This window comes from Vicugna pacos, chromosome 3, assembly GCF_048564905.1.
Source record: "Vicugna pacos chromosome 3, VicPac4, whole genome shotgun sequence".
Taxonomy (NCBI): Eukaryota; Metazoa; Chordata; class Mammalia; order Artiodactyla; family Camelidae; genus Vicugna; species Vicugna pacos.
In genome coordinates this window covers 93,597,516-93,618,205 of record NC_132989.1, presented here as the reverse complement: position 1 = coordinate 93,618,205, position 20,690 = coordinate 93,597,516, and the positions used below count along the sequence as shown (strand labels likewise).

The window sequence follows — 20,690 nt, the reverse complement described above, 5'->3', positions numbered from 1 at the left end:
AAATCAATCTTACAAGAAACAAGTATCCAATCTTAAACAAAATATACTTACAGAGTCACATTTAAAATTCATGTTTAAACGAATTATATCTATTTCTCATTTTGTCTTAGGTACTACTAAACTTATCTAAATTCAGTGCCTAGTTCTAATAAAAGACAATCTAGGTAACTAACGACACCTCTGGGATTTTATTCTATTTTTATTTTTAATTTTCTGTTGAATAATTATAAACTACTTTAAATACATTTTGAAAGGAGGCAAAATAAAATCTTGAACTTGCATACTACATTTATTTCCATATTTTGTCAATTCTAAGATCCACATTTTTCACTGAAAATCTCTAAAATCAGGATGCATCCTGTAATAGGCAGCACTTTTCTTCTTAAATACTGGTATATATTATAATTTATGGCATCTTACATCTGGTGAAATATGGTTTGATAAATGTTACACTATCTTCTTAAACCCATGTCTTAAACTTTATTCACCTAGTAGTGTTTAGCACAGAGCTTAAATCACAAACCATTTTTCATTTAACTGATTTTTGATACTCCAACAGTTTCAGTATTTAATTTTAAAATTTAACTCATTTCAAAAATGAGTGTGTGAATATCATCTCTCTTAAATATATTCTAGTTCAACAACCCTGTATCTGAAAAACGAAGTAAAGAACCACGTAAATGAAGAAAGTAGGTGAATAAACATTTAGTTATTAGAAAATGCAAAAAAAGGGGAATGGCTCTTCTGGCACATGGCTTAATAACTCTGAAAGCAGGATTTTCCAAGAACTATTTAGAAAGCAAAGGGAGAGTTGGTGGCTATACTCCCTGTTGTGAAAAGATATGCATTCTCCAAGAGGCTATTACTGCTAAATTACCTCAAAAAAGGTAAATTAAAATTGTAAAATTCATTCAAATTTTGATATTACAAATATAAATATTAGTTTTGGCTAATTTTATACGACCATGTCACAATACTCACTCGATGGTGCAGATTCACTTTCACTATTATGTCTAGAGCTGGTTGACTCTGAGTTCAAACTAAGGGTGCTTGGGATAGATGAGAGTTCATTACAGAGTTGCTCTACATCATCTGGAACCACTGGCCACAGATGTTTGCGACTGTGCCTCACAGCATCCCAGTTGTGACATTTCAGAATATCACAGCCTTGTTTAGTTTTGGCTATGAGCCCAAGCACATACACACAGGTCCTGTAAGTAAAAGATGTAGTAATGACAGCTTATAATTCAAAACTGAAATTTCCTAAAGCAACCACAAAATATTAGGTTACTATATATACATCTGTATTTTCTTTAAAAGCCATTAAAATTGTTTAGCTTGTGGAGAAATGTATCAAAATGAGTCAGGAGTAAATTAGAAGCAATAAATAACATGAAAACTTTAATAAAAATACTAATTGCAGGAAATTATTTAAAAGAACATAATGTAATCTTAGGGAAAAATATATATTAGCTTCTATGGGGTAAATTTGGAATGTGTGGGCAACTGGACTATTTGGATACACACTATACTTTCACTGTTTACTTGCAAGGTAAATGTCAACATTGTAATGACAAAAATAAAATAATATTAAGCCAGGAGCTCCTTAAAATGTTTAATTTAATGCATTTAAAAATCTCACATAATTAGAACTTACAGTGAATATTCTAACAAACTATATGCAACCAATAAAACACTCCTTCACACAAATTTGTGAACAACAATGTACACATTAGAAAAATTTCTGAGTTAAATGACATACCCTCTGACAGAAAGAACTTCACACTGTTTTGCAAGTTTCAGTATATCTGGAATCACATTTTCTTCCTGTAGCAAATTGAGACCCCAATTTGATGAGCCAATATTCCCCTGAAAGAAATGAAATCACAAGTCAAATATATTTATAAGAGTAAATTTAAAGAGATTTGGAAAGCTACCCAAAAAACAAAAAATTTAACCACACCTATAAAAGAGGAAAAAAACGTGTCTTAGCAAGAAAATTAATAGTTTAATCATCTATTTTCCAACAGAAAATAATACTTAAATGGGTAGGAATAATCTTGGTCTTAGGATACTAAACTAAGAATAAGTTCCAAATAAAATAATTTTTATTTATTTAATATTAATAGGAAAATGAGAAAAATCTAAAACTTAAGATCTTATAGAATTGTTTATTACAAACCAAGGCCCAAAGAGACGCTTTCAGTTTTTTAATTTCTTCCCATTTATCCAAATCTGGTGTACGAATGTTTTGACAGAGTTCTGCAATAATATTCTGGAGAAGGAAAAAAATATCATGTGATTAACAACATGTTTTTAATATATTTTCTTACTATACCTTAATACCTATATAAGGTTTGTATTTATTAATTTTGCATGTTTAAAATCCTAAAATAATTTCACGTAAAATTTCAGAAAAAGCAGTGTTAGTAAATAGGCTCTGAGTTCATTTACTAGAGTTCCCACTTACTAGCTAACTGGCCTTGAGCAAGTTACTTAATCTCTCCATGCCTTCATTTTCTAATCTTTAAGATAGGAATAATAATAGCCTCTGTCTCACAAAGTTTAATGATTTAATAAATTATTACATATAAAGTGCTTAACAAAGCACTTGAGACCTAGTATTACATAAACTGTTGGCCATTGGCTATCATTTCTTCTAGATAGAAAATAATAAATTAACACCTAGATTTTATGCTATGTGGGTAATGGCATTAAGCAAATCATTTAAATATTCAATAAATTAAAAAAACTAATATAAAGATACATATCCCAATACTTCATACACAGTGTAAAAATACATGAATCCATGTTTATGCAAAACTTTTGCTTCTGAGATGGACACTGATATGAAAAAGAACTAAATTGCTAAATTACTATTATTCAGACACACACATAAATACTTCTATTAACTATTCCTAAAATAAGAAAAGAACTTATGGAAAACACCTAGTAGCAAGACATATTCCCAGCCAAAACTTGGCGTGCATACTATACTTAAAGAATAACTGCTTGCCTAAGCCTCTTACATTCCATGAAGTGTAAGAGAACAGTTGAAGCACTAACACACAGCAGCTGATATTTTGTTGCTCACCAAAGGTAACTGAATCTGTTTCAGGTTCAGCTTAATCTCCCAACAAGAGCAATGAACTCAGTTTTTCTTTATGTTTTTACTAAGGATATCAACTTCCTGAGCAAACTACAAGGGAAGAACTCAGACCTTCACTGGGTTACTTACTCTACATAACAAATCAGCTATGCAAATGGTTGGAACTCAGGGAAATGCATGAGAGCCAGAAATATGTCCAAGGACTGCAAACACAGAACACCTAAGTCAACTACAAGGTAGATGGCTTTAAAAGCAATTATGCCACTGATTTCAAGGCTTTTGAGAAGTTTTTGCAAAGAAAATACTTTAGCAATATTAAGTTTTTTCTACTATTGTAGGCATTTAAAATTAGCAAATTATGGTTTTACCTGTACTTCCAACAAATGACAGCCTGTTTTGTGGTGTACCAGTTGTCCATAAAGGTGTACGGGTAGGTAGACATGAGGACGCTGTAATCTAGTATAATAAAAATGATTGATATATCTATCTATAGGCTCATTTTAAATATGCTAATTAAGATAACGACTTATAATAAAGTACTAGATAAAAAGAATTAGACATAATCCCTCAGTATGAATAAAAATACAGAGGTGGAAAGGGGTGAAGATTTCTCTAGAATACAGTTTAGCTGGTCTCAGAGTAATGGTAAGAGAACTAAAGACTAGAAAAATAGACTAAGGTAAGAGCATGAAGGGATCTAAATGCCCTATCAGTCAGCGTATTCAGCAAGCTATGAATGCCACTGGAATTTCTGAACATTCAATGCTATACTTTAAAAAGATATTCTTACGTCAGTGTAAGAAATAGAATACCCAAGTACTCAGAAAACTTAAAAATAATGATTTATAACACCCTAGTTTTAAATTTTATGTTGGAGGACCAGTAATAAATTATTCCATTAAATGGACTGTACCTTTGGTTACTCCGACGAACATAGTTATCACCATCAATTGGCTTTCGATAAGTAGTAAGTGCTTCATTAAGTTGTTCTTCAATCAAGTCAACATACTTTGAATTATATTCCTAGAAGACAATATTGTTTTAATTACACACAGTCATCATAACAACATTCACTAAATTTCTAATATATTAGGTACCTAGCAAATCTTGGAAGCATAAATATGAGAAAAATGAACACCTGTTCGAGAAACTGAAGTAATTTTTGAAAAGAGAACAATGTACTATGAATACAAATGTTCTATTATACCCATACCCATAAGCTTTCTGCTTATACTTCTTCCCCATTTTCAATTAATATTTTGGGGTCCATATAAGTAAGCTAATACTTTTGTTTTTCATCTTACTTGAATTCTTTTCTCCATTAAAAAACTAGCTTCTTAATATTAAGCCCTGAAGACATTAACTAGAAATTTTAAAAGGAAGCTGAGTTCTACCATTTTAGAACCTTTCGGTAAGAAATATCTCTTTCCCCACTGATTTAAATCAAGTCAAATGTAAAAAAATATTTCCAACTGAAACTTGAAAAACTTCTACTTAAATTGTTTAAATCGAGAGTTAGTCATACTGCCATCTTTACTGCAAAAGATCTCCACTTTAAATCTTTTAGAAGAAACGGGTAGAACCTCTAAAAAGCAACTAAGCAGTATTTATTAAAACTTTAAGTTCACATACTTTTTGACTCAACAATTAGACTTTAAGAAATTTATCCAACAGATATATATGTACAAGTACGAAAAGATACACATGCAAGAATATCCAGCAAACACTGTTTACAACACTAAAAATTGGAAACACTCTAAACGCCCATCAACACAGCAGTGATTATAAAAATTAAGGTACATTGATATAATTTACTATGCAGCCATTCAATAGAATGATCTATATCTAAATATATAGCTCTGAAAAGATCTCTTGGACATATTGCTAAATGAAAAAATTAAATACAGTTTTATTTACAGCTCTGAAGGGATTCATTTGTATTTTTAAATGAAGAAGATATACTTATAGATGTACAGAACATCTCTGAACGCACATTTCCTTCAGAAAAGAGAATAAGGGGCAGGGAGATATCTTTCATTTTAAAGCATTTTAGACTACTGGGATTTGGTGGGTTACCTTAATACTCCCTACTTAGAGCCTCTAAAAACTTAACTTTTTCTGCTTTTCCTTTAGGTTCCATATTTACTTTGCAATAGTAGTACGAGATTTTAATTATACTACCAGCACACAAGATTACTGCTACTGCTACTGCTACCACTACCAGTAAATTACTCTGTACACCACACTCCTCTATACATAAAAATCCCAGCACAAAATTCTAACTAAGGCCAGTATTCTGAGCTTTATGCAGGTGTAGTTACATTCATGTGCTATTGCCTAGTTAGTCGTTTTACCAGCGGCATCGTGTTGAAAACACTAGCAAAGATCAGGGTATAGTTTATAGCTATAAAATGCACTGTGTTTCTGATGTGGATCATCTTGAGGATTCTCCTGAAAAGGAACTACTAGAGGAGCAAGAAGACCCCAAGTAAGGGCTGGACCTCTAGCTACTAGGAGATATTATAAGTAGGCAGTCAGAGGAGCCACATTGTTCTCATTAAGGGAACTGCAAATGAGAGCTCCCTAGACTGAGACCTTTGAGGAATTCATGAAAATGACCCTTAAGTAAACGAATTAGCATCTGAAATCTCCCCTGCTCAAAGCTAACAACCCCAGATAACAACTGTACAAACTGAGTAAGACTGTCCGTGACCCCTTACCCCTTCGTCCTCCTCCTCCTATTACAAATCTGGAGAGGCCCCAAATTTGCAGCTAAATGGAGAGGAGATAAACAAGAAAAAGTGACCAAATGAACCATATCCTCCCTCCACAGCAGGTTTCTAAGTCTATACCAAGCCTGGGCTAGGGGAGAAAGTTATAAATTGAGTAAGTGAATTTTTAATATTACTTTGGCCTGTACGTTTTATTACCTAATAAAAAAGACAGTCTCACCTTCACCTTGGCATGCCGCAAGCTACTGAGAGAAAATAAAATACAGTGGAAAGAGCATGGCCTTTGGAATTAAAAAGTGCCCTTGCTGTGCTATTTTCAAGCTCTGTGACCTAGGATAAATTAGTTTACTCCTCTTAGCTTCCACATTTTCATTCACAAAATAGAAATAATAGAAAACATTTCAAAGAGTCGCTGTAAGGATTAAATGAGGTAATACTTGAAAAGCACTAAGTTCAATGGCAGGCAATGACTAAATTAGTTTCCTTCCCTTTCTCCCTTTCTCTAATTAATCTGGGAAAGTAGACTATATTGTTTTTATTTTTGCACATCTCATTTACTGCCTGACTGTAACCGCAATTCAGCATCTGTTTGTAACTTTCTACTGAAATTGCTCTAGCAAAATTCACCAATGACCTGTCAAATTCAACAGTCTTCTTTCCAGTGTTCACCTTATCTGACCACTGATATACCACTGGCCTCTCCTTCCTGAAGCATCCTTTAGTGCAACTGTTCTGATAATTTTACCCTCAGTGTCCTCGTCCTTTTAGTCCCTGCATTAAACCAGTGTCCTCTAGGGAGCAATTCCCAGTTTCATTTTTTTTTTTCCATAACATCTTCCTTGGTGACCTCACTTAATTCAGGTTTCAACTACTACTATTCACTGACAACTCCCAAACTGCCATCTTCAACACATATCTGAGTTCCAGATCCACATTTCCACATATTTTCTGGATGCTATCACTTGCCATCCCACAGGCAACACCAACAAAATTGGTCACCTCATTATACAAATTATACTAGAAAACTGCTTAGCAAATTATTCAAAATTCATGATCCCCAATCCTACAGACCTCCTTTTGTAATCATAATCTCTTAATGGTGAGCCATTATATACTCAGTCATTCAAATTAGAAACCTTAAATGTCAAGTTGGACCCCTCATTCATTATATCTAATCAGTCCACAGACCCATCTTTTACCAGAAATGCCCAGAAAATGTGTCCCTGCCCATCCAAACTTATCACCAGTGAAGTTCATGTTTTTATCAATTCTTGCTTCTAAACTCGTCTCAGTATTCCTAGATTCCTTTACTTTTGATGATCAAACTGCTGCTACTACACTGCAACCTGTTTCTAAAGAACAATTCTGACTATGAATACTCTTTACAACTGTAACAATTCCCCAACTTCCTGTAAAATTGAAATCCCTTAGTATGACATAATGTGGCTTTAAAAAGCCTTCTACGATCTAGTTCTAATTCACCATTCCATCCTCATCTTGCCACACCTCACCTATCTAGCTCCAACTACACTGGAATATGGCTTTCTTCATGTCTATGAAGTTTCAGTAATCTATACAGATTTATTATTCTGCCCTCTCATCCTTGAATACCCTTCTTCTAATTTACTTCAAGACCACTTCAAATATCGTATCCTTTCCCGAGCCTAAAATTTCTTTTGCTAATTCCTAAGGCGGAATCATTAACCCTTCCTCTGCTTCCTTATATACTACGCATGACTCTGTTATAGCAGTTATATTTTGTACCTAATGTCTGAAAATACTGCACCAGATTTGTTAAGCAATTTCCTAACATAATTTGTATAAAAAGGTGACCAATTTTATTATGGTAACTAGTTTAAATATCTTCTGGGAAATAAAACTATTATATCTTACTTCAGTTTTTCAATTCACCAATTATTTAAAGACTTTATGCCTGAAGTTGTATGCTTTATAGTTAGCTTTCTTTCCCTTTTTACCCTCTTCTAGTTTTATTGAGATAACTGATATACAGCACTGTTTAAGGTATACAGCATAATGAATTGACTTACATGAAATGATTATCACAGTAAGTTTAGCAAATATTCTTCATCTCATATATATATAAAATTAAATAAACAAAAAAAAATTCCTTATGAGAACTCTTAGGATCCACTTTAAGTTTCATATATAACACATGGCAGTGTTAATTTTATCATATTGTTCATTAAATCCCCAGTATTTACTTATCTTATAACTAGAAGTCTGTACTTTCTGACTGCTTTCATCTAGTATCTCTGTCCCCTACCCCCCACCTCTGATAACTATAATTATACAGTATTTTTCATAAATGAGAGTATCCTATGAAATATGATTCAACATAGACAATATAAACAATGATCTGAAATAATGGAAAATCTGAAAATCATTTACATTAGGATTGATTATCCCATGGGTTTCTAAGATGCTTTGACAATTTATGACACTTTCAACAAAGTGAAGCCACAGTGATGCCAGCTTAAAAAAAGCTGGGAAGTTCACTAATCTTCAAACTACTTCTTCCTGGGTTCCCCATTATATACAATAGCAAATAGTTTGCTCTCAGATTTATAAAAAGTACACCCTAAAATAAAGCTTAATTAGATTATTATATCTGCCTGGTAGAACCATTTTATAATCTTTCCACATTTAGGAAAATTGTTTTAGTTTCAGCCTAAAAGGGCTGTGGAAGGAACACAAGAATAAAAGAAATGATGGTAAGTAGGGTTGTTGACAAGTTATAACAGTAGATTATATCAATTAACTCGAAAGCAAAATTTCAACAAAATGTACACAAAAATTTGCTATAAAATAATTTTATCTTAAAATAGTTTAGAAATAAATATGAATACAAATAATTATATACAATTTAAGACTTGACTTCATATGAATGTCAAAATATTTCATTTCTTTAGTTTTAAAATACTGATGATATAAACAAAAATCCTCTAAATTTATGAATCTTTTCCCCAAGATAAAAACATAAATTGAAACTTATTTAATAGGAAGTTACCTTGTGCCACTTTTCCAATTGTTTGGCTACATAACCCCTTTCATTCAAATAGGAAAACCCTTTTGGAATGGAGAGAAATCTGTAAATTAAAACAAGCAACAGCTTAATATTGAGTCTCACAAAAAAATGTTTAAGGAGCTAAAATATTTCAAACATAATGTTTAAGAAGCTAAAAGACTTTAAGAATAGCTCCTTCCTAAAACTAAAAGCTCAAATATTATTTATAGTAATTTCAAATATAAATTTTCATAACCTTTACAAAAACCCATGAAACCAACCACAGTAAAGAAAATGTATGAAAAGAATGAGGAGACATAGAAATGTAAAAGAAACATTAAGGGGAACAATGAAAAGACAGAGCTTTAGTATGAAAGGATGTCCAAGATTCTAAAATAGGCCTCTTTCAAAATTTAACAGCTAAACTCTTTAAAGTGCTTCCTTTACAGATCTGAATCCAGCTTTAATATACACTGCCAAAGAGAACACAACAGAAAACAACTACAAGAAAAATCTTAAAATTTACCTCAAGAGGAGAAGCAAGCCCTTGTCCCCAAGGTGAGATAAAGCTGGCTTCATCTGAATAAGAGCATGAAGATTGGCCTAAAAGAAATAATGATTAGGCAAATTAACAACTGTACTAAGATAGTAAAATCTCTTTCCAAAACGCTTATATTATATACATTGTAATTTCACATAATTTTTATCAAAATTAAATATTTTAATAAAAATTCAGGTCTAAATATTTTATTAGAAAATAATGAACCTTCACCTTGTCTTCACACGCTTCATCAAGGATATCAAGAGCTTCAGAAGAAATCGTTTTGTTTTTATCATGCAGCTGGGTCACTAGTAATTCAATTCCCCAGTTATTAAAGAATTCAACATTAGCTCTCAACAATACTCTTAAATGTTTTGTTGCATACAGCCTGCAGGCCTATAAAGACAAATGAGAATATTAAAGACAAACAACCCAAACTTCACCATAGATAGCCTATTTGACTTTATTTTGGGACACTTCTGCTACATGAAAAGGGCAAAAAGATTGGAACTGATGATCCAGCCCTTGAAATGAGTACTTTTTTTAGTGCTAGTAAAATAAAATACTTCTGTTTCTGTCTAACTGCTTCTTTTCCTGTATATAAAAATATAGATTGTATATAGAGTTCTTTGGAAGAACTAAAATTTTAAAGTAAACTCAAATTCTATCTCATAATCTTAGAATTTATAATTAATTTTACTAGGCTAAAATTTATAAAGTATTGAATTAACTGGCTATTAAAAAATATAATTTTACTGTCCATGTTATACTCACATCAGTGGCTGCAGTTAAGATTTTGGAAAGGATGACTCGAGCCAATCCATCTCTGCTATAGTCCAAACTAGAAACAGTCAGTTTCAGCAAGTGATCTTGGTTTTTCAAAGAGCAAAGGTTAAGTAGACTAAAAAAAGGATGAAAATAATGTTTACTAGAGACTACTATACTGAATAAATTCAACAAATATTTTAAAATCCCTAATAGACAAGCATTTCTAGAAGAAAGCAACTAACAAGTATCACATTAAAAAAAAGTATCAGAGCACCACGACAACTCTAATTAATTTCTTTTTGATATTTTAACAAAACTTAACAAACACAGGTATGCACACTAAAAATGAAGTGATCACACTAAAAATAAAGTTTAGGTACATACTGAAACAGAATCTAAGCATGCTCACCACTGAAATACGCTGCATTTTTCCAGCATTTTGACTCCATGAGGGTGGCAGGAAAGTGTTCCAATAAATAAAAAGTAGTGTTGACTTAGAGTAGTCAATAAACCATTATTTTGAAGACTTCTTTCAGGTTTCATTCCAGAGGAGGCATTGAGCCACTGAACAATATCCTTTACTAGATCTTCTAAGTATCCTTGCCCATCCTAAAAGCAAATACATTATGATACTGCTAGAAAAGCACTTAGTGCCTACAATTAAAAAAACCAACTCTAATCAAGTCGAAAAAATTTAATGACAATGGTGAAGTTACTACTAACAGTTATCAATCACTTTAATCCCATTCAACACAACGCTGCAGGAGATGGTATTATTTTCCATTTTACAAGGAGAAAACAGGTCTCTTTAAAAGGTAAATAACTTGCCCAAAGTCACTTAAATAGTGACTAAGTCAGGATTTAAATCTAGGTCTAGGATTGTTCCCTATATTTCTAAACATAGATTATACATATTCAGAAATAAAAGGAAGGGGGAAAATTCAGTGAAAAACACTTGCTCTGGAAAACATTCAAAGTGCTTCTTACCTCTTCAGACTCAAGAAGAAATTCTGTAAATTGGCAACCCACAACTGTGAGCTGCTTGGACTTGGAAAAATCCAGATCCAGGTTGGCATATAATTTACTACTGGGCTTGTAAAAATAAAGTAGTCTTCGTACAAACCTAAGATCAAAATAAATCAGCAACAAAGTGAGAAACTAAATCACTATTTTAGAATCTTAATGGCAGCATATGATAATAAAGTTTTGAATACATTTTGGGTTTAAACCATTAGGGTAAATAGAAGGAAATTTAATAAACACATTTGGTACATTCCACACACAATCAAACAAAAACACAAAGTAAAAAACCAACAATAAAATCCCCTTCATTATAAAAAATATTTTTTGTGAATTAAGAATTTTAATGGTGACATGTCTTAGAGTAATTGTGGAAAAGAAAGATGCTAGAAGGAAAAAAATGCAGATATAACACAGCAAGAAGATAAGGTTGGATAAACATGAGGAAGCCACCTGGATATAAACGTTTTTTATTTTGTTTTGTTTCTATGTATACACATTTCATTGTTATTAGATCTTTTTTTATACTCTCTTTTAATTGATAATATATAAATTTTCCCCTATCGTATTTTATGAAAAAACTTTGTCCCATGGCTCTATAAAATAATATTGCAGACGTTAACATGCTACGATATTGTCAGTTTTTCACAATTAGGCAAAAGTCAAGCATAAAAGCTCCAGGTAAAAGCTAAGCAACTGAATTTATGAGGCAATGGACATAATTTATGATATTTCAATGTCATAATTGTCAACATTATGTTCTAAGCCTCTATTTAATTTAGTTCAGCTTAAATTTCATGCACTACAATCCAGTCTAATAAAGGTGCTAGGTCCAGGAGCTGGAGAAACAAAGTTAAACGAGACTTCATTTCTGTTCTCAACAACTCCGAAAAGTTAGGGCCATGTTTCTTTATCCCAATGTGATTTATATGTTCTACATATCTCTCAAAACTTAACACAGATGTTAAGTTAAATATTATAGAGTAATAATATAAATATAATATAACATAATATAGTATAAAAATATAATCAAATAATAATGTTAATGGCATGATCTTCTCAAAAATATGAAGCATAGGCACTTTTATCCAATGAAATCAATACTGGTGGTTAGTCAGTATAAAATTGGAAGTAGTAAAAATGCATGGAGTACTAGAATACAGCTAATACCCTGAAGCGCTGTATATGCTATGAACAATTGCCTGTTTTATGGAAAGTATGGAGCATCAACTTGGTTAAGGGGACTGTAAAGAGGAAGAAAAATGAATAACCCTCCAAAGTCAGATGCAAATGAAAATAGAATTGGAATATTAAAAATGGCCATGATTCTGAGAAGGAGACACTATATCCCTATAATGTCATCCCCACAGGTTAGGGCTAAGAGTACGTATGTACATGGTTGATATTCCCTGATTTGAGAAACTTTTATCTTAAGTACTTCATTGATTCCAAAACTAAAACCATAATGCAAATAACCAGAAAAAGCATTAGCTGATGCTTTCTGGTTATAAAATACAACTATATACAAAAAATGTATATGTGTAACTATTAAACACCAATTATTAAAATGTAGGTATCTTCTTAAAACATCAATTATTACTTTCAGTAGGCATCAGCCATAATATAATTCAAATCTAAGCTTTTTAAATGTAAATACAAAACAGTTCTTACATACCTGTGCAACTGTTCATCTTTATAGTTTCTTAGATTTACATTTGGCCACTAGAAAAACATAATATATCATATATGTATTTATCAAGTCTTAAACGTATAATTATGGTGAATTATAATAAATAATAAAGACAATCAAGCCATTACCAAGAAGTATCCTGTCATACCTTAAGAATGGTCCCTATAAGATTCCAATTCCATTCAAGATTCTCTTTATGTTGAAGGACTTGGCTATCTCTAAGGTTCATCAAAAGAGCTTCCTCTGTATCCTAAAATCACCAGAAAGTATTAAGAAAAATTAAGGCACACTAATGAACTCATTTACAAAACAGAAACAGATTTTCAGACATAGTAAACAATCTTATGGTTACCAGGGAGAAAGGGGTGGGAAGGGATAAATTTGGGAGTTTGAGATTTGCAAATGTTAACTACTATAGATAAAAACCAAATTCCTTCTGTACAGCACAGGGAACTATATTCAAAATCTTGTAGTAACCTTTAATGAAAAGGAATATGAAAATGAATATATGTATATATATGTATGACTGGGACATTGTGCTGTACACCAGAAATTAACACACTGTAACTGATTATACTTCAATGAAAAAAAAAAAAGAAAGAAAAAAATTAATTCAAATTATCCTCACATTAAAAAAACCAAGCTTAAACTTCAAAAACAAAGATTTTTGATTTACAGAGGATTACCAAGGTTTTTTAACTTTAAAAAGTTATAAAAATACAGCTCTTAACTGCCTAGTCATTATAAAACTTAGAAGCCTTTTGAAAATCTATACGCATGAATAAAACCGCAAACTCAAGCAAGTACATGCACACTAAAATCCAGTGGTTAGGAACTAGGAAATTTAAAAATTGCAACTTGTGCTGAACACTGGAATTTGACACAACACTGTAAAATGAAAAAAAAAAATTGCAACTTCATGTCAGTACCTTAAGAACAAATATATCTTTCTGAACTCGGAGATATTGATCCCGTTTCTGGTGTGTTGCAATTGCTTTCTGAATAATGTGATCTAAATGAAGGCTATAAGGCTTAGGTCCTCGTTTTTTCATTTCATGGAAGCGTTTTAAACAGTTCAAGGCTGCACTGGCTCGCCTAGTGAGAAAAAAAATTCAATTAATACTGTAGCAAGGCTAGCATAATTTTGAAGAGATTGCTTTGGTAAATTACTCTATTAAAACGTATAAATTCAGGCTAGAGACTGTTAATAAAAAGTAAACTATTTAACCAAATTAGGAGCCACAAAGAAAAGAAAAACCATGAACATTGCTGATTTGTATGAAGAAATGATAATTATTCACATTCAACTAAACATATTTGTTAATCTTTTCTTCTATGGTGGTGGGCACTTTTTGTATATTGATTTTAAGAACTTATCTTGAGAATTTCTTCCTCAAGGTCAGAACCAGGTTTTCTGTATTTTCTTATTAAAGTTTTAAAATTTTGTTTTTCACATTTAAGTCCTTAATCCATATGAAACTGATTTTTTGTTTATGATATGAGGCTGGATAACCAATGATTCTAGATCAACTAAACAGTCTATTTTCTCCCACTGATCTGCAACTGTAAATGGTATTCTTTTAAAAATTATTTTTTAATTCCATTTTTGTGGTGCATAGACAACTTTCAAGAATTTGATAGCAATCAAATCTCAACTTCAGAAATTGTGGTAAACACAAATCAGATTTAAAATGTAAAAATCCTGAGGTATGCTAAGATTGGCAAGTATTTATCAGTAAGGAGAGCTTACTGAGCTAAAAAAAACAAAAACAGAAACAAACAAATCATTCTAAGAAGACTATTATTGCTGGAATTTTGAAGGTAAAAAATTCCTGACAAATCCTCAAATTCATGGCCATAATCTGACCCAGAGAGTGTAGATCTACCAGGCTTTGAGAAAGTTCATTTTTCCATCATGAAACTACCAAGATAAAAGCTGAAAGCTACCATTACTAATGTAAGCCTGCAGTCAGAAATGATGGTCCCTAATATCCTCAGTTTATAATACAATTTCAGTCTGTTAAATAGTAGTATTTTCACTGATAGAATTAAAATTAATAAATAGACTATTATTTACTTAAAGTGAGGCCCTTATATGTACTTTTGAATTAATAAAGCTAACGAAACTTTTGAGAAATACATTATAACTGTTAACAAAAATTCATAGTTCTGAATAACTGAAGCGCTTACATTTCAAAATATCACCCCCCCAAAAATGAAGTCTAAATATATAAATTTTTTTGACCATAATAGGAAAAAAAAAAGACACCCCTGGACTAGACATAACCTTTACCAAATGAAAAAAGATTCCTATTATCACTTTCCAATCAAGCTCCTCCACCTTTACCTTTTAAATTTCAACATTTTTGACCACACATTTAAAAGAATATATTGTTAGTCTTAGTGCTTTAATTTGAAATAATTTTAGACATTCAAAAAGAGACTGCATTGTTGCTCAAAACATAAAGCTGTCCAAAAAACCCTCAATCCCAACAGTTTTACTAATTTGGCTTTGCTAGGGCTCTGATACTTACAGTCTCTTTTCCTTGGGGATATCAAAGGATGCAGCCATATTCATTAGAGTTGGCAGGCAGTGCAAATGATGGCTATGTGAATGAGGAAGAATTGTGTTTGCCTAAAATGAAACATAACATTTTATAAGAGTTGAAAAACAGAGTATTTTATGTTACAGTTTATTCACAGAAATAATGCTAAAGACTGAGATTTCACTCATGAAGTTAACTTATTTACTTTCTAATACGTATTTATAATTTTTAATCTTACCTACTTTCAACAACGAGATATAACAAATATAAAGATACAGACATTACATTAATAAAACTCGAAATTTCACAGATCTTTTACTATAGTACTAAATTATAATTTTGAAGTGGTACCAATTAAACTCATTTCTGAAATGATCTAAAAGGACTATGTGTCAGAACTTAGATCCAGTGCTATAATGTTGTGTTAAAACAGCATTTTAAAATGTTAGATGCAATACTGTAACTTACCAGTTGGCTTCTTAAGCTTAAAAACGACCTTCTCAAAACAGTTTTCAGCAATCTTTAAAATAAGAAACTTGTCTCCTGCTTTCCAAACAAAATCCTACCACTCAACCTGCCTTCTACCAATGAAGGTTAATTAATTAATTAAACGTGGAAGCCAGAGATGTAAAATAACAAGCAATGAACTAACACCACTATACTCAGAATGATCAGCTTTTATATTTCAAGAGACTGACAGAATTTTGGTGTACTGTGGAAGAGAATGAATGAAATTTATAAAAGAGATTCCTTCATATAAAAGCAAATAATTCTAGAGACTGATATTCTTATAGGAAATGGTATCTTAAGAATTAAAATAAAAACAATCACACCTGAGAACCTGCAATATTATTTAATTCTTTCACAGATGGGCTGAAGGGAAACAGAACATGCAGCTAAATACTTCACTGATAAACAAGACAGTTACCATTAAACACTGTTGAATTCTCTTTACCTCACTCACAAAGCCCAACTGCCATATGGGAAAAACAACTGGTGATGGAAAGGACCAAAACAACTTCAAAAACAAAAGATATTCTGCCAATAATAGCAAGCCATAACATAATTTTAAAAGATCTGCCATAAGGTTACTTCTTCCTTAGAAATGAGTTTAAAGCGGTTGTTTTACGTAGTATTTTATTAACTAATAGGTGACTTAGAGATATGAATTTCTTTCTTATAAACAGAATACCCTCACTGCTCTATCTGCTAGAAGTAGAGAATGGTCAGATAACTTCACTAGCTCCTTGTTTCCAGAAGTTACTGATGTCACAAAATCATGGCACGTGCACACACACAAATATACACAAGATTCCAAACCTCAACCTACAAGCTTACAGAGAAGAATGTGTTCAAATAAGGCAGTTATATTTAGACTTGTTTTAACAAAGTGTTCTAAAATTCAGTTACTGACTGATTCCATTTCTAGCTGACGGAAGTAATATCTATAGTTGTGTAATTTTTCACTTTTTAGGCAGGGGTTCTTTTGGAGAGAAAGATTTTTAGGACTCAAAACATCATCCAAAGTGAGTGTAAAAGAGTAAAATTCAGTACTTTGTATTTTTTAATATTTGTTTCATTTATAAAACTAGCCTATATATATTAAGATACAAGGTAACAAGGGCTCTCTGTAATGCAAAGATAAACATTCAAATAAATGCAAACTTTTTTTTGAAGTAATGTAATGTAACATTGTTAACATAGCCTGCTTTGTATATTAAAACATCAATGGTACAAAACATAATCAGAAGTGGCTAAACTTACCATATGTAAAAGCTCTCCTAGAAGGATGGTAGCTCTAACTGAGATATGGTCATCACTATTTGTTATCACTTCAACCAAACCCTTTGAAAAGAAAAAAGAAAATATCATAGCTGCAAAATAATATATATGAACACATTTATGCACCATATATGTCTGTTGCTCTGAAAGAATTCTATTAGACAAAATTAAAAGAATAGGATAAATAAGGTTTATAAGTTTTACCTCTAAAAGTCCATTACGAATAAATGCTGAGAGTATCAATGCCAAATAATTATCCATGAGGTCTGGCCTGGAAATAAGCACAGCACAGAAACAGTTTAAATACTGTTTCATGTATTACAAAACTTAACATAAAACAGTAAATGTAATAAATTTGAACTACTTCTATATCTAAATTCTACCTGGATCTGGCACGATGGGGAAGAATAGTTTTTGCCTCAGCTGCTACAAAGCCATCTGAAAGCCTCCAGCTGTCTTGGAATCTACCTGGATCTAAAATAATTAAATTTAGTTAGAAGAAAATGAGGTATCAATGAAACACTTCAAACAACCATTAGCTAACCAGGCTATAAGTAATTTTCTTATTAAAACAAAAAAAAAAGACTCAAAAAGGCATCCAGAACAAAATGATGTATATAAATTAACAAAGATCTAACTTCCTTCATTGTGGGACTTGGAGTCATTTGAGAATCATATAGGTTTCTTATTATCCCCTCGCTTCCTTTCTTAGAGGTCCATCCTTCTATTAATTTCACTGCTCATTTCAAAAGCTATACTGATAGAGAATTAAGTTTTTCTTAAGAAATTTATCTGAGATTTTATTTTATATTAATCTCATGTCATGATTATGCAGTAAGAAAAGAAAATGATATTCAATGTTTAGTTCAGTATTTTTCCTCTGAAGGATTCTGCTTCCATCAGGCAAACCATTTAAAAAATCACAGTACTTGAACAGATACAAATGTACCTCAATACTCACCTACACTGAGCAGCGCTTCTATGAACTCTTCAGTCACAACAGGTAGAGGAAGACGAAATATATCATAAAGCACTTCAAGCAGACCTCGCTGCAAATGCAAATAAGTACAGTTCATTTGTTTCATGGAACAAACCTTCCCTTAAAATGTTTTAAATGTCTTATTCACAGAATAAAAAAATGATTAAAAAAAACAGGTCTTCTGTATTTTAGAAATCAGGCCTATATTAGAGAAGTGATAACTACTGAATGCCTACTACATGCACGATGTAATCTTTCAATAAATCTTTTATCATCTCCATTGTACACACGAAGAAACAGATTTAAAGGTTGAAAGTGATTTGTCCAAGGTCATGGAGCTATAAATAATAAAACCAGGAGTCAAACCTCAGTCAGCCAGACTCCAAAGGTCATGTTCTTTTGCCATCATCTAAGTAAGAAGTCAACTGAACTGGAACCTTTAGTTCCCTGCTTATAGGTCTTTCCATCTATAATCACATCCTTACATTTCCACGATCTAAATGCTTTTATTTTTAGTTCACATTTTAAGCAAGACACCTCTGGCTAATATTTACTACTAATAAAAAGAAACAAGAAACAAAAACATTTAAGAGGAAAAGGAAGAACCACGTGAAGAGTTAATTTCTTTTCCTCTAATTTCAATTTGTTTTAGCTATTTAATATAAATTCCTATGCACTATTAATTTAGGACAACATTTAATAAATAAGGCTGAAAATACAGACAATCCAATTTTGATCAAAACCACCACTCATATAAAAACATAAATTAGAAGGCATAAGTTGCACAAATATTACATTTACTTTTTCCTATATTTCTGTATTGCCTGAACCTTTTACAATAAGAATGCCCTTCTGTATTGTTTATATGTTTTAGTGAACGAAGCACAATTTTGTATTTTTAATCTAATTTGAATACAGCCATAGCTCCTAACATCAGTAGTGTTTCAACTGATTCGTATTGTATCCTTAGGGTTCAACTAAGTAGTATTTATTCATGTATTTTTAAAATGCTCAGTGATAGATTAATAATTCAAGAGGAAAAAGCATCATCTGAAATAACTTTTTTCCAATTAATTTCCTTCACTAAAAGTCCAGAAATGAAACAATCAGGATAACTTTCACCTACCCTGATTTCCATATTTGGTATGCAAAGTACCCCAATTAGAGACTGGATCCCAGAGTTTCCAGGTTTACATAAATTAATAATACCTAAAAAGGATAAAAAGAAAAAAAATCACTGATTTGAATTTCAAAATTTTTTTCTATAGTAATGTATCCATAATACAAAATCTGTGATATTTTTCCAAGCTAAATTATACCATCATATTATTTGGTTACCATAAGTGATAGTGTATTTCAAATGTTCTCTGAATTTCTCAACAGATTAGAGATAATTTTATCATTTAAATGATTTCTATTTGTTTCATACCCAAAAAGAGTCATGGACCTGACTGCCTACTATCCTCATTTGCTAATGAGTAAATATCAAGGATTAAGAACATGAGAGAATAAGACAATGTCTTACTTATTTAATGCCTTCTCAATCTAAAGGGAAAAACTTTGCTTAGCACTTGTCTTTTAAAAGTTTAAGTCTAAGATGTATTGAATGTGCAGAAGAGCATAACTGACAGACTTCAAGTAAATTATATGGATCGAAATATTAAGTCAGAGAATTTAGTCAAACATTTTAAACATATTATCATGAAGCCACAAAGGAAGATATGTCAGTAGCCAATAAATACATACAAAGTGTACAATATCATTAGTCACCAGGGAAATGCAAACTGCCTTCACAATGAGATATAGTCACACACCCACCAGAATGGCCAAATTAAAGACTGACAACATCAGATGCAAATGGAACTCACACTCATTGACGATGGGAGTATAAAATAGTGTAAGATTTTTAAGAAAAAGCCTGGCAATGTCTCATAAAACTAAACATATATCCACCCTGTGACTCGGCAATTCTATTTCGGTCTTTACCCAAATGAAATGAAAGCTAATGTCTGAAAAGATGACTTGTACAAGACTGTTCATAGTAGCTTTATTTAGAATAGTGAAAACTGGGAACAGGTCAGATGTTCACTGACAGGAGGAAGGTTAAAAACACAGTAGTATATTCACCCAATGGAATATTACTAAGCAATAAAAAGGAATATTATTACTATATACAACAACATAAATTAGTATAGCGTTATGTTGAATGAAATCAGAATCATGATGTTGAGTGAAAAAAGCCTTACACAAAAGTATACACACAGTAAGATTCCACTAATACGAAGTTTCAGAATAGACAAAACTGATCTATGATAAAAATTAAACAGAACAGTGGTTGCTTCTTATGGGAGTAGGGTCAGGGATTAATCAGGAACGGACATGAGAGAACCTTCTGGGATGATGGTAATATTCCATATCTTAAAAAGAATCCAGATACACAGGTGTAATCATTTGTCAAAACTCATCAAATGGTACCTTCAAAATTTGTGTATTTCACT

The 20,690-nt window shown here is 31.7% G+C and overlaps 1 protein-coding gene across 2 annotated transcripts in view; it reads right to left on the bottom strand.

Annotated features, from left to right (window-relative positions):
- RICTOR (RPTOR independent companion of MTOR complex 2) overlaps positions 1-20,690 on the bottom strand; it is a 102,216-nt gene that overhangs the window by 19,620 nt on the left and 61,906 nt on the right. For both annotated transcript variants that reach the window (XM_031676529.2, XM_031676532.2), the window contains exons 11-30: positions 19,319-19,401; positions 18,175-18,262; positions 17,597-17,687; positions 17,418-17,484; positions 17,196-17,276; positions 15,420-15,520; positions 13,815-13,980; positions 13,034-13,135; positions 12,871-12,917; positions 11,163-11,298; positions 10,585-10,784; positions 10,182-10,308; positions 9,639-9,803; positions 9,393-9,469; positions 8,870-8,948; positions 4,023-4,132; positions 3,478-3,565; positions 2,183-2,275; positions 1,763-1,869; positions 982-1,211 (exon numbers count right to left, since the gene is read on the bottom strand). In XM_031676529.2, the coding sequence (XP_031532389.1) occupies positions 982-1,211; positions 1,763-1,869; positions 2,183-2,275; positions 3,478-3,565; positions 4,023-4,132; positions 8,870-8,948; positions 9,393-9,469; positions 9,639-9,803; positions 10,182-10,308; positions 10,585-10,784; positions 11,163-11,298; positions 12,871-12,917; positions 13,034-13,135; positions 13,815-13,980; positions 15,420-15,520; positions 17,196-17,276; positions 17,418-17,484; positions 17,597-17,687; positions 18,175-18,262; positions 19,319-19,401 (2,238 nt within the window). The remainder of the gene's footprint in view (positions 1-981; positions 1,212-1,762; positions 1,870-2,182; positions 2,276-3,477; positions 3,566-4,022; positions 4,133-8,869; positions 8,949-9,392; positions 9,470-9,638; positions 9,804-10,181; positions 10,309-10,584; positions 10,785-11,162; positions 11,299-12,870; positions 12,918-13,033; positions 13,136-13,814; positions 13,981-15,419; positions 15,521-17,195; positions 17,277-17,417; positions 17,485-17,596; positions 17,688-18,174; positions 18,263-19,318; positions 19,402-20,690) is intronic.